The sequence below is a fragment of the Eulemur rufifrons genome, chromosome 4 (genome assembly GCF_041146395.1).
Source record: "Eulemur rufifrons isolate Redbay chromosome 4, OSU_ERuf_1, whole genome shotgun sequence".
In the NCBI taxonomy this organism is placed as follows: Eukaryota; Metazoa; Chordata; class Mammalia; order Primates; family Lemuridae; genus Eulemur; species Eulemur rufifrons.
In genome coordinates this window covers 46204510-46219176 of record NC_090986.1, presented here as the reverse complement: position 1 = coordinate 46219176, position 14667 = coordinate 46204510, and the positions used below count along the sequence as shown (strand labels likewise).

Here is a 14667-nt window from a genome sequence, read left to right as displayed (position 1 = left end):
TGCTAATGATCCCTCAGATGCAAGACATGTATCAATTTATGTTTAGGCTCCTGATTTTTTTTTTTTTTTTTTTTTTTTTTTGAGACAGAGTCTCGCTCTGTTGCCCGGGCTAGAGTGAGTGCCATGGCGTCAGCCTAGCTCACAGCAACCTCAAACTCCTGGGCTTAAGCAATCCTACTGCCTCAGCCTCCCGAGTAGCTGGGACTACAGGCATACGCCACCATGCCGGCTAATTTTTTGTATATATATATTTTAGTTGTCCATATAATTTCTTTCTATTTTTAGTAGAGACGGGGTCTCACTCTTGCTCAGGCTGGTCTCGAACTCCTGACCTCGAGCGATCCACCCGCCTTGGCCTCCCAGAGTGCTAGGATTACAGGCGTGAGCCACCGCGCCCGGCCTAGGCTCCTGATTTTTAATTACATTCACTATTAGAAGAATGCGTGGGATTTGATCAAACTGTTAATGAATGATCATCTACATTGTAATAGGAGATGTTCTAATTTAATTCTTTGAGATAGGATTATACTCTCCATTACAGAGATCTGGAAGTTATATCTGAATATAATACTACTAAGCTTATAAATACTCCAAACTTAACCATGGAAATGGTTACTTCACAGATATGTAAAATGTTTGAAAAAGTTCAAGGTCTTAATAGTTTCATTTTAAACAAAATACCGAATTTCCTAAAATTATAGTACATAATACAAATAAAATAATCTACAGAGGAAAATTTAGAATAAAAAAAGAAACTGGAGGCTTCTGCTTGATGGAAAATAGAAGACTCATTTTGAAATTTCCTCTAATTATAATGTTAGGGTTCGGGATGGGTAATCTTGTCTGTTTTTGGTTCTTGGTGTGCTCTTGACTGAAGAATGACCAGACACACTGAAAGCAAGGTAAGCATGAAACAAGATTTACTGAGGAGAGAAAGATAGGACTACAGAGAGAGTAAGATACAGGTTTAAGAATAAAAGCAAGATATCTTTGCTGCAGAGCAGGGAAGAGGACTCTTCATCAAAAGACCTTGGTTATGGTCTTGGTCTGGTTTTATAGTGTCTAGATTGTGCCTTCCTCATGGTTCAGACCATCATGGGACCACTTTGAAGAATAATGGGGAGTAATAACCTGAGTCTTAACTACGCATGCGGATCTCCCATGAGCCTCTCCAAAAGCCGGCTGTTCAGGTTGCTTTCCAGACTCTGTTGTGTCTATGCAGCTTGGCCCATGGACTAGCGAGTCCTCTGCATTTGTCTGCAGTTGGCACACTAAGTTCTGATTGGCAGATTCGAAGGGGGATCCCTCCTCTCCCACGTGTGGTAGTCACCTGCTTTGTCCCAGGAGGGCCTGGAGGTCCCTAGCTGTCTACCTAACAATACTACTAGTATAGCTATACAAATTACAAAACGTTTTTATATTTCTGGACTTAAAATCAGAGAGCTCTTCAACAGCACAGCCAAATAGTTGATAGAACAGTAAAGTGAAACTTAGGAGAGAGCTAAAGGACTAAGGAAGCCGGCATTTCCTTGGGTCAATGTTTACAGTAATGACAACATCTGGAGCATCTGCCTTGAGCTAAACACAAGATAGGAGAACAAGGAACCAGAGATGCTGTATGGGGCCTGGCTCACTAAAGAGGGCTAAGTTAGTGGTGCAGTGGTTCTTGGTGGAAACAGACTCAGTCTCCCTGGAGGGAAGCATCTGCAGTTTAGGCCCCTAAAAGTCCCACAGAGTAAAAGAAATTAACTATGACTTTAAAATAATATTATCTAAAACACAAAGAATCAAACTGACAGGACTGAGTGTTACTGGAAACAACAAACAGCAGATTTACACCTCTAAGTTTTTAGATGTTGAAATTATTAGCTCCATGACATAAAATAAAACATGAAAGAGTTAAGAAATCAATAAAATGAAAAAAATAAGTAAGATAAAAATATCAAAAATGATCATATAAAATTGAAAAAAATTGAAAAGTCTCAGAAATAGACCATGTTAAAATTAAAAATACACATGGATATCTGCTTATAACGAATGGATTAGCTTGTATCAGACAAACAATCCCCCAGTATAACTATAGAACTCTGGTTTTAAATACAAAAAAAAAAGCTGTTTTAAAATGTTAGACAGTATAAAAGATAGCTAACACTTAAAAAGCCAAAATGCCGGAAAGAAGGGATGTGAACCGAAACGAGGCCAACATTCTTTGCCATTTTTCCCTTGAGAAATCACTGACTGATTCACAGGCAGTGCTGTGCTGGGAGGCCTTGATGCATATTGACTGAGGCCTCTGGGCAGGCTCCTGGGCCTTGGGAGGCACAAACTGCAGTTCAGGGAAACCAAGCAGTTAGGACCTTAGGCTCAGATCCCTCAGAAAAGAGAACGGTGGACATCGTTGGTTGCTTGCTTGTCTTCTCTGGGCACTTGCTGATTTCTAACACAGATAAAACAAAGGGCAAAAATTCAGGCACAAAATGGAAGGTAAGATGCTAAATGTAGCTTATGAATATTTGCAAGGCACAGTTCTATCTTAGAACTAGGTAGAACTACTTCTTCTGAGGTCAAAATAAAATGACATTTAGGGCTCACTGGGGATGAATGGCCCTGGCATAAACATTGAAAGCAAAACAGGAGAAGGGCAGCCTCCACAAATACCAAATCTCAGTCTCAAATCATTCAATTCTTATTTGGATGCCTAGATTGTCTGTCTAAAGAAAAATAAATTCTGTCTGAGAGAAATTAATGTTATCCAAAACCTCTATATGTTTTCTTAGACAATATTCATCATCCTTTCAACAATTGCCAGGCATGTTATGCTACTCACTAGATATTTACAGCAAACTTCTAAACTGTTAAAATTGTTCTTTTTAAAATAAAGAGAATGACAGGATTGTATCATAGACTATTCCTGTTGACCTTCGTACTATGTGGTATAGCCAGCCCATTAGCTCAAGATGCTGCAATATCAAAACCACAATGAGATATCACCTAACCCCAGTGAGACTGGCCTCTATCAAGAAACCCCAAAACAACAAATGCTGGCGAGGATGTGGAGAGACAGGAACGCTCTTACACTGCTGATGGGACTGCAAATTAGTGAAACCTCTGTGGAAAAGAATTTGGAGATACCTCAAAGAACTAAAAATAGAAATATCATTCAATCCAACAATTAGGCATCTACCCAAAAGAACAAAAGACATTCTATAATGAAGACATCTGCACCCGAATGTTTATGGCAGCACAATTCACTATTGCAAGGATGTGGAAACAACCCAAGTGCCCGTCAATCCATGAGTAGATTATTAAAATTTGATATATGTATACAATGGAATATTACCCAGTTATAAGAAATGATGATGATCTAGCACCTCTTACATTTTCCTGGATGGAGCTTGAGCCCATTATCTGAAGTGAGGTGTCACACGATCAGAAGAATAGGCTCCACATGTACTCACCATCAAATTGGCACTAACTGATCAACACTATGGTGCTCACACAGTAGTAATATTTTCCAGGGATTAGGAGGTTGGAATGGGGGTAAACTCACAACTAAGGGACTCGGTGAGCATCGTAGAGGGGAAGGGCATGCCTCTAATCCTTGCCTGGGTGAGTCAAAGTCATAAAATATAACCAAAATGTCTGTACCCTAATAATATCCTGAAATAAAAATAAAAAAAATAAAAAAGATACTGCAATAATGTATGTAATAATTAGAAAAGAGGGTAGTAACATATCATTATTCATCATGATATATGTGATTAAATACATTAAAATTAAAATACAAAAATGTTAAATGTCACTAGTAAGAAGATAAATATAAATAAAATGACAGAAACTTGGGAGTTCATTATACAGTTCTTTCTACTTTGTTATGTTATTATAGAACAAGTTTATAATAAAAAGGTTTTTTAAGATAGGACAATTTTTGGCAAGACAGTAAAACTGGCACTCTTTGTGTAATTTGGCGATACCATAAACACATATATTTTCTGGAAAGAAATCAGTTCATATGTCACAAAAGCTTTACCTTCCTATCTACTAATTTTTAATCTAGGAGTCTGTTTGAGAAAACACTCAGAGAGTAGGGTAAACTTTTATGTATGCAGATGCTAATGGTGCCATTTTTTATGAAAAAGAAGAATTGAGTCCCACCAAGGTGTTTAATAATAGGGTTAAGCTCAAGTAAAATGTGACATTTTCATTTAAATAATAATTAGTTAGCTATTTGAAACGATGTCTTTCAAAAATTTAATAAAATGTACATTCCCACATACAATGTAAGTAGTAAATAAACTCAACAAAAGTAACAACTTTGGGTATGTTAATAAATCCAAATATACATATTTTCAAATACCTATCTATATAATGTCACAGAGCGGATGATGAAGACAAATATAAATAGGTATATTCTTATATAAATGTAGATATATAGGTATGGAGATATATGTGTGTATATACATACTTGTATATATGAGATGATTTTTGAAATAACCATCAAAATTACCAACTAGATTCTGTCTCTTGAGAAAGACAGTAACACAGATGGATGAGATTTCCTTTAAAGGGCTTCTTGCTTTAATAATAGTGTATTCTGAGGTTTAGCACCTCCTTCCAATATATTTATTTTTTTCTTACAAGTGCCTATATCCAACTCATATGGCAAGAAACATTTTGCCCTTTACTGTCTTGGTTTGCTATGTACCTGTAAAGGAATTCTAGATTCTTAGTCTTTTTTAATTATCATATGTTGATATTTTAGTGCTCATTTAATAAGAGAATTACTAGAAAGCAACTTCCCAGTAAATAGGAGTTACACTTTAAAAAAATTAAACTATGAAAGTCATCTAATAATCACAAGATATCTTTCAGAAAGACAACATAGACATTCTCTACTGATTAAACAAATTGTTTCCCTTCAGGTGCTATTTTGGAATCTCAGTTCACAGTGTTTGAAAGAGGTTTTGTTGCTTTGTTCTGATTTTTTTCAAATAACAAATTCTTTTAAAAGAGGTTAAACATGGGTTCACAGTCTGTTGTTTCCAATTGCAGTGTTTTACATGTATTTGAAATATATTACCATATCATCACTTGGACACAAACATATGAAAATTGGATTTTGCATATTATTTGTCTTGTGTACTTGTTCAAGAATTTTGAAACACACATAAGAAAATCTAAAGAGGACAAATATTCATAGAGATTTTTCCAATGATTATAGAAAAGTAAGAATAAAATCTTCAAATGTATGTGTTCAGTTTTTAAACAAATCATTTACTTCCTTTAGAAGAACTATATTGGTAAACACAATTAATTATGTAAATTACAACTTCCACCATGACTATTATAATTGCCTATTATTTGTCTAGCTTGCATGTGAGATTCTCAACTCCTCAAACTTGGAGACTCTCTCCATAACTGTACTCTCAGCAAGCATGTGCCTGGCACATTACATTTATTAGCATTGAAATACAGTTCTCAATATATCCAACAAATTATTTGGGCTGTGTTTTCTAAGTACATGCTTCAAATTTCCTTTTCATTTCAGATGAAGTCTTATATATAATGCATAAGAAATGGATAAAGAATTTAAAGACGAATAAGAAAAAGCAGCAACTACAGGCCAAAAATAAGAGATGACCTTTTAATATTATTTCTCCTAATCTTAAATCATAATGATTAAAGATAAGTTTGTGCGAGTTTGGTTGGTATGATACAGATTACCATATTAGAATTATGTTATGACATAACATAGGATGTGTATTTATTTGAATCTATAATTATATACCTTTGTTGTTGTCCATTCCTCCTACAGCATACAGAGTTCCAACTGTAGATTTTCTGGGTTTAGTTCTTGGACTTTGCATTAAAGTTCTTCTTTCTGGCAATAGATGATATTTCATTGCTTCCAAAATCAGCTTTTGACATTCCAGATCATTCTTAAATAATGCATGGTTTTCGAGGTCAGCTAATATCTGTGAATAATACACAGTCACTGTTAATAATGCTTTGTAAAGGAATGAGCATTATGATGTTAGTACTTAAAATTAGAAGTTTAATGTCACTGATATCACCCCTTTCTCGAGACGGAGCAGAAGTAAGAATTTATTACACTGACAAATAAAAATGAGTAAAATGCATGGCTTTCAAGAGAGACAAAATAAATATTATTTTTGATATTATTTGTTATTTTACTATATGGAGTAAAAATGTTTTACTGTAGATCACTTTTTCTGCTTCTTTTTATTACAAAAGCTGTTTGTAAATCAAGTATAGTTGCCTATGTTGGCTATAAACACATTTGGTGAAGGAAATTAAAAAGTAACTTTGAACAAATTAGGTCATAACAGACCTATCATAAGTATTCATATATTTAATTTAAGTTGTTCCAAGTATAGTTTAAACCCCTTTCAAATTCAAAATAACTTGATGAAAATGAAAACAAAATTACTCTTAACATCTAAGTATGCAAGCAACTGAGACATTGTAATATCAGGCAAAGTAATAGTCTCCAATAGTGAAAATTTTATACCAAAAATTTAGCACCTGAAAGAACAATAGAATGAAGCCAGTAGTTTTACACTATATTACGTCTCTCTTTTGCTACAATAGGTTTTTTCCTCTGCAAATTCTTTTGTACATATTTCTTTGAATACATCCAAAGTATCATTTTTCTCCTTTTACTCTGTCCCTCATTGATTCTTTCAGTCTCACTTTTTCTTTTTTAATGGATCCTGTTTCATTTTGAATGACAGTAAAATCTGTCCCATACATTTAGAAAATTAATGAATGGAAAATTTAACATATACTCACTGATGTTTTCTTAGACATGGATAAGAAACCACACCATATCTATACACAAATGTTTATTGAGTCAATAAATTAATATATGATGACAGCATACAATTAATTTTAACACTATAATTTGAATCTTAATTAAATGAATTTATTTAGCCTCTCTATTCCTGTTAGAGGTGCCAGGAAGAATATAAAAACACATAATATACCCATGTATAAGAAATGAGAAATATAACAGAATAGCTATAAGATTGAAAAGGGAGTGTAATGTGTTAGAATTACCAGATGCTTTGGAGTAAGTGAAGATGTTTAGTTGCATTCTTTGCTCTGTTTCCCCTTTTTGCAAACCAAACCCCAGCTACCTTACTACCCTCTTTTATTTTGAACACTAAATTAGAATATAATGACTCTTGGTCATCTGTGTGTCAATTTTTTTTTCTTGCACACACACACACACACACACACATATGTATTAAATATATAAAGCAGGCTCTCATTAATTCTTTTTCTTCCCCTCTTCTTTTTTATTTCTTTTGGGAAAATTGTGGATTAGTTGATCTTAAAAAAAACATTCTTTCATTCTGAACACACACTAAAAACATCTTACCCAGATAAATAGTTAGAAAATTATAAATATAGGAGAAAAACTCAAAATGTATGTCCTTCTTTTCCACGTTTTTCTTTGGAAAAGTATAACATAATCAAAAAGTTAAACTGGGAGTTTAGGTAATGGCTTATGTTTTAGATAAGTAAGTTCATGACACAGATTCAAAAATGTGCAATTTTGTTACATGAATGCAGAGGGTAATTTATATTAAAATGAGTTCATATACTATTCTGGATATTTAGCTGACTTGACTAATTAAAATGGATTAATTTTAACTGACAGACAACTCTGTCTTCATTTTTATTTTATCTTGTGAAAATAATGTTAGCACAATATTTTAATAAATACTACACTCATGTTTAATTTCTTATATATTAAACTTTAAAAAATGTACATTAGTGATATGGGTTTGCTAAGTTATAATTAACTTAATAAATAGTTTAAGATTACCAAAATACAAAATGGGTTACATTAAATTTCAATAAGTGATATCTTCTATTGAGGTTTTATCTTGAGAATTCCTATTAGTGTTACATATCAAAGGGGTCTTAATGTGTTGGCTTTTATTATGATTTTTATTTGATCGTATTTTATTTATTTATTTATATTTTTGAGACAGAGTCTTGCACTGTCACCCTAGGTGGAATGCAGTGGTGTCATCATAGCTCACTGCAACCTCCAACTCCTGGGATCAGCGATCCTCCTGCCTCAGCATCTCAAGTAGCTGGGATTTCAGGTGCATACTACTGATAATTTTTTCTATTTTAGTGGAGAGGGGGTCTTGCTCTTGCTCAGACTGGTTTCTAACTCCTGAGCTCAAGCGTTCCTCCTGCTTCGCCCTCCCATAGTGCTAGCATTATAGGCGTGAGCCATTGCTCCCGGCCATGATTTTTATTTCTTTAGACAACTTTAAGAAAATAGACTAATATTAATTGATTAATTAATCATATTCTTGAATAATTTTTCAATGTCTGAGTAAGAAAAATTACAAATATTGGTAATTGAAATATTTATAAATTTTATTGGATTCTTATTTTATATATAAAATAGATATAAATGAATATAACGTTCAATGTGTTTTAAATGTTAAAAAATAAAGTTTGTTAATATGAAATAAAATGACCAAGGTATACTGTACTCAAATAATGTTTTCCTTTTTATGGACACAATATTATGTAAAATATCTTAGCTATGGCTTACTCTTAACCATTTTGACAAATTAACTTCATCATCACCATTGCTACCTAGTGTTATGTACTTTTAAGTTATTACTTGTAACCATTTCTTGTTTATGGATACCATGATTTGTGTTTGTATTTCATTTCCACTGATGACACTAATGACTTTTTCTAAACCTAATTGCCTTCCAAAGGCTCCACCTCCAAATACTGTCACATTGAGGGTTAGGACTGCAACATACGATTTTCAGTGGGACACAAACATTCAGTCTATACAAATTCTTAGGCTTTCTAGTAAAGAATCCATTTCATGACTACAATTTGGCCATAATTTTATTAACCACCTTTGAGTGCCACCCAGGCACCTGTTGCCAGTTCCTTATAAAAAATTGTTGATTTTCTGGATAATTTGACTCAAAAAATATATATATATACATACACACATATACACATATACACATATATACATACACACACACATATATATACATACACACACATATATATTTTCTTCTCTTTTTAAATATGAAACATCATAATATACAAGAATAAAAAGCTAAACCCTCCTCACTTTATACGTAGAAAGAAAATTTCTGTCTCCTTAGAATATGTCTAGGAAATGGTACAGGGCATGCTTCTTTGGCCCTGTGTTAAATTATAGTGAAAACAAACAAAATAATTTTTTATCCAGGAAATATTTTCTTCTGGGGGATGACACTGTGAACGCACAAAAATAGCTAGCAAGACTACAGTCTGCTCTTCAAAACTTGCTTCAAGAGCCTTATCTTATTATGCATACTAATTCAAAGCTATTATGATATAAACTCAACATAAGCCCAACCATTTTACTGCACTGCAAAGGCTGCTTTAAAATAACCCAGCTCAAGCACTGGAATCATAAATATTTTCTTGTTTCTTTTCTCTACAGAGGAAATTCTAAGGCTCTGTGTAAGTGGTGTTCTTTCATACTGGAAAAGGTATCATAAAGTCAGATTGCTTACTAAAATACTTATTTTATAGTCTTATAGGAATTCAACATTAAACACATATCACCAACAGTGGTTACAAATAAATTGCAAACTCAATGAATGTACTGCTCAAAGAATAAAATCAAGTAGACTGAAAACTTACTCTCATTGCCATTCTTCTGTATGCTTAAGTGTTCCAGAAAGTATTTCAACAGTTTATACTATGCAAAACTTAGTAGAAATAATGGCTAGATTTTGGTATGGATTACTCTGTAAGCGATTACAATTTAAATATGAAACCATATTATATTATTGAAATTGTAAGTATCCATTATTTTATTTCATATTTAATATATATTTTTTCTATATATCAGGCAAAATTTAAGTACATACAATAAAAAATATTGAGATACTGTCTTTTTACAGCTTATAATAGAACTTGCTGTTTGCAATATTATGTTAAAAGTTAACACTAACATGAACATCTCGATGAAGGTAATGGGCAAAATAACTTGAACCTATGGGGATTATCAAGAGGAAACATAATTAAGTAGACTTTATAATGGATGTTATATTAATGTTATAAATTCTCACTTCAAGTATTACTGAGTCCAGATATTGTAGGCTGGGAGATGGGTAAATGTTGGGGAAAAAAATTTGAGATCTTAAAAAGTTAAAATTTAAGGATTCCTTGAGTTAAACACAGGAAACTATAATACAATTATTACAGGAAAATGTCTCTGAGTAAGAAAAATAAAATAGTAAGATGCTTTATAATTAGGTAACCTGGAGAAAAGAAAAAATTTCTATCATATATGACAACAAACTAAAAAATAATTTATTTTTGTCCTCTCATATGCATTCCCAAATGAATCAAATATTTCCAGTGTTTTGGTTTATTTATATACAAATATTAGGATAAATAAGGTACACAGTACATAGCACTTTGCTGCAGGCAATGTGTTCCTTTTTTAGCAAGTCTGTCAGCTAGGCAGTCACTTTGCAGATATGCTCTGTCTCCCTATAACTGTGTTAGTTTTCTTTGTGACTAAATAGTGACTGATGAATTATGGGGCAACCTGGTAGCTGCAGAATCAAACATGGCCAAGAAATGTATAGGAAAATTTCTCTATAATCTTTGTTCTTTACTATATATAAAAATTCAGAGGCCGGGCGCGGTGGCTCACGCCTGTAATCCTAGCACTCTGGGAGGCCGAGGCGGGTGGATTGCTCAAGGTCAGGAGTTCGAGACCAGCCTGAGCGAGACCCCGTCTCTACTAAAAATAGAAAGACATTATATGGACAACTAAAAATCTATATAGAAAAAATTAGCCGGGCATAGTGGCGCATGCCTGTAGTCCCAGCTACTTGGGAGGCTGAGGCAGTAGGATCGCTTAAGCCCAGGAGTCTGAGGTTGCTGTGAGCTAAGCTGACGCCACGGCACTCACTCTAGCCTGGGCAACAAAGTGAGACTCTGTCTCAACAAAAAAAAAAAAAAAAAAAAAAAAATTCAGAATAATTTAGCCTTGCATAGCTAGAACTATTGATAATAATTTTTAGGGCATTCTAGCTGCCAGAAATGTCATGAACTTTAGATTAGAATAAATATATTACTTGCAATTATATGTTTGAAAGCATTATTATTACCTTTTTAAATATTCTTCTTAAAGTACCATTGGCTTTATTGCTAACTTCACTTTGGTTAGGAAAAAATAATGAATTTATCAAAACAGTATTTATTGTAAATGACCATTAAATTTGTTATAATACACATAATCTGATTATTGATGGTTTGATAAATTCAACCACATGCTCAAAGCAGCCACCTATTTAGCAACAGGAAAATATTGATGAGTGTTTTAATTCTACGTACCTATACAGAAACGTTCCTCAAACTTCAGGTTTCCAGGAATGTTTATATGATTTTATTTCAAATGTTTGCAATAAATTGTAAATTACGATGCTAAAAGTATTCCAGATAATAATTCTCTGAAAGTCTTTTCATAAAAATAGAATGCATTATTCAAGTGTCTAGATTTTGCATTCTTTTTACAACCTCATAAATAAGAAAACAGAATAAATTTTCATGTCATTCAAGTAAAATTGTCTTTTTTATGGATAAATTAACTAATATGTCAAGTAAATATTCCCTTGTCTAGAATTCTTGCCACGAATATCTGCACTATTTTGAATGTATAGATACTGCCTTAACATTGTAATCAACTTTTACAATGCACAAACAAACAAAATCAAATGCATGGATTTATTTTTGCTGCATGACCTACTCTTATTACATAATGGCATACACTCTAATTTTATAGTAAAAGCCAGAATATGTTTACATTTTAAATATTTGTGTCATAGACAGCCTTCTAAAATACCATAAAGTGAAATAGTTAAGGAAATATAAATTAAACACATTCCTATGATATCAGTGGCTAGAAATAAGAAAAAAAACTATGAAATAAACTACTCCTTAAATAAGAGTAATACTGCATTAATGAAAACATAGTGTGAAAGAAAAGGTAACTAAAAGAAACTGTGGAAAGCATAACAATCTATATCTTTCATCTGGTCAGGGTGTCAATTGCAGAATGCAATGTAATATTGAACAAATGCTTAAATAAAGATAAATTTAAATTTACTATAGACCAAAGAAAATACTATCTCTTTTAGCACTATATCCTTGGGCTACTATGGTTATGAAAACATTCTCACATTCATGACAAATTGACAAAATTTCATATACTTCGTATTATTTCATAGTATTTCAAAATTTTGTTTTGCTACTGGATCTTATGCTAAAAAAATCAACTCACAGAATTTGAATCTATAAAGCAAACTTGATGCCTATTAGAAGTGACAGTCCTTAGAGAATAGGTGACAATTTCATACATGGTTTTTCAAGTTTTGTGCTTGGCAAAATGAAAAACATGAATAATAAAATATTATCATATCTCATAAGCTGTGGGAAAAAATGATTTCTACTTCAATGTCTTATAAATAGATCTGAAACAAATAAAATAATTTCAGGTATTTGCATTAAGCAGTTTCTAATACATGCCACAGGGAAACAATGATCACACTTAGTGCTAAATAAACCCTGAGCCTGTTTAATAGTCAATATAAGGTGCTGGTGAAAGAAGAGAGTTCAGTTATCACAGAATTTTGTGGCAACACAATAAATAGTGAGCTCATGGGTTAGGCTGTACAACTTTACACGAGAAAGCAGCAACTGGCTCACGCCTAAAGAGGTTTTTTATATATTTTCCCCTTTCAGATTTTGTGTATGTTCAAAGATACAGAGAAGGAAAAATGGACAATTATGTTGAAAACTTGGCAATACTAATTGGTTCATTCACCAAGACTCACAGCACTTGATCAGTGACTATTTCAGTATCTGCTGTGATTGGAACAGTCTTAACTTCTACTACAGGAACCAGCTCAACCATAGTCAGACTATCAATATGAAATCTGAAAGAAATTTATCACCCAAGATTAGATAGTTCCTCATATTACATATAAAGTCCCATTAGCTTCAGTTGAAAATAATTTTGGTAAAGAATTGAATCGTGAAATTTTAAGAAACTGAAATATAATATCTCCCAGTCCATTCTACTGACATACTCATTATTCTGGTCAAATTATTTGAGGATATAATTTATATTTTAAAATAAATGGAAAATCACTGTAGATTCTCTTCCAGTGCTCTAATTTCAAAAGGAAACACAAATGACGTACTTAAGCTCACATCAGATACATCTGAATGATTCCTCCTCAAGCATTTGAGGAAACAAGAAGAAACTGTACATGCAATAAGAAGCAGGTTCATTAATTTTATTCTGAATACAGATGCCTTAAGATGAATCATAATTGGCTAAGCTGATAGTACAAATAGACAAGAATAATGACATAATCAAACAAGTAGAGCTCATAAAAATTAACCCAAATGATAGTTCTTATTGGCGACAAGTGAAATGGGTTTTGTGCTGCCATAATTTATGATTATTTTTTATTTATTTAACAAGGGTTTATTGTTCCTTAGTTTGAAAGCTCAGAATTTTTAAAATGGAAATAAGTGATCTTGTGCCCTATATGAACATCGCCTTCATCCTGAACAATTTCGTTGCATCCTATTTGGGCTCTGGACCTTTAATCATTCATTCAGCAAATATTTAGTCAGCACCTGCTTTGTTCAGGGTGCTATCATAAGTCCTAGACCATCAATTTCACTCACCACTAACCTGTTCTACTTAAGTCTACCATCATCCCTGTCTCCCAGAACATCTTCCTTGATTTATTGATGTTTAGACTATATTTAAGAGTGTGTATTAGTTTGCTTTAGTTTGAAAGACATAATTAAACATCTTCAGAAAAATATGCCAAAAATTCCATAATACGACTCTATATTATCCATTCATTCACTTTCCCCAATATGCAAGCGTATTATTCTGTATTTTACATTTTAGCTCTTCTCATCCCTCTCTTCTTGTTGGCATAGATCATGGTATTTTCTTCATCCAAGCATCATATTCTCTCTCTCTCTATCTCCACTCCCCTCCCCACTATCATTGATTCCTCTTCCCTCTTGGACTCTATTAAAATATGACCCAATTTCAGAGTCCAGTTTAAGGTCCTATTATTTTCTTAAGGACTTAATTAATTGCTCAAGTCATGTTCAACAAAATTTGCTTTTATCAGTTATATCAGGCTTTACTCAGTTACCACATGTGCAGTCACTTGAGGGCTTCATACACCTGCTAAGTCATAAACTTGTAGGAATTCAGCAAAAATGTCTATACCTCTTGTTGGGTACCAATACAGAGGGAAAGGCCCCATAAAAGAACTATTTAAGTGATTGATCATTTACTGTCATTAGTATCTCTATTAATTGTTTAAAATAATTTATTCAGTATTGAAGTCTGAAAATACACAATATATATGCAGAAATATATTCAATATCACATCTCAAATTCAATGCATAAATTCATCATCATCATAAATATTTATGGTCTTTCAGAAACATCTTTGCATAAGAACCAACCAAATATCTATTTCCAAATGATTTATCCCAGATCCAGCTGATAGCATATTTATTCCCAGTCATAATAGCAAA

At 32.8% G+C, this 14667-nt stretch overlaps 1 protein-coding gene across 2 annotated transcripts in view; it reads right to left on the bottom strand.

Annotated features, from left to right (window-relative positions):
- KLHL1 (kelch like family member 1) overlaps positions 1-14667 on the bottom strand; it is a 308649-nt gene that overhangs the window by 102545 nt on the left and 191437 nt on the right. For both annotated transcript variants that reach the window (XM_069467168.1, XM_069467170.1), the window contains one exon: positions 5789-5975. In XM_069467168.1, coding sequence (XP_069323269.1) covers positions 5789-5975 — 187 coding nt within the window. The remainder of the gene's footprint in view (positions 1-5788; positions 5976-14667) is intronic.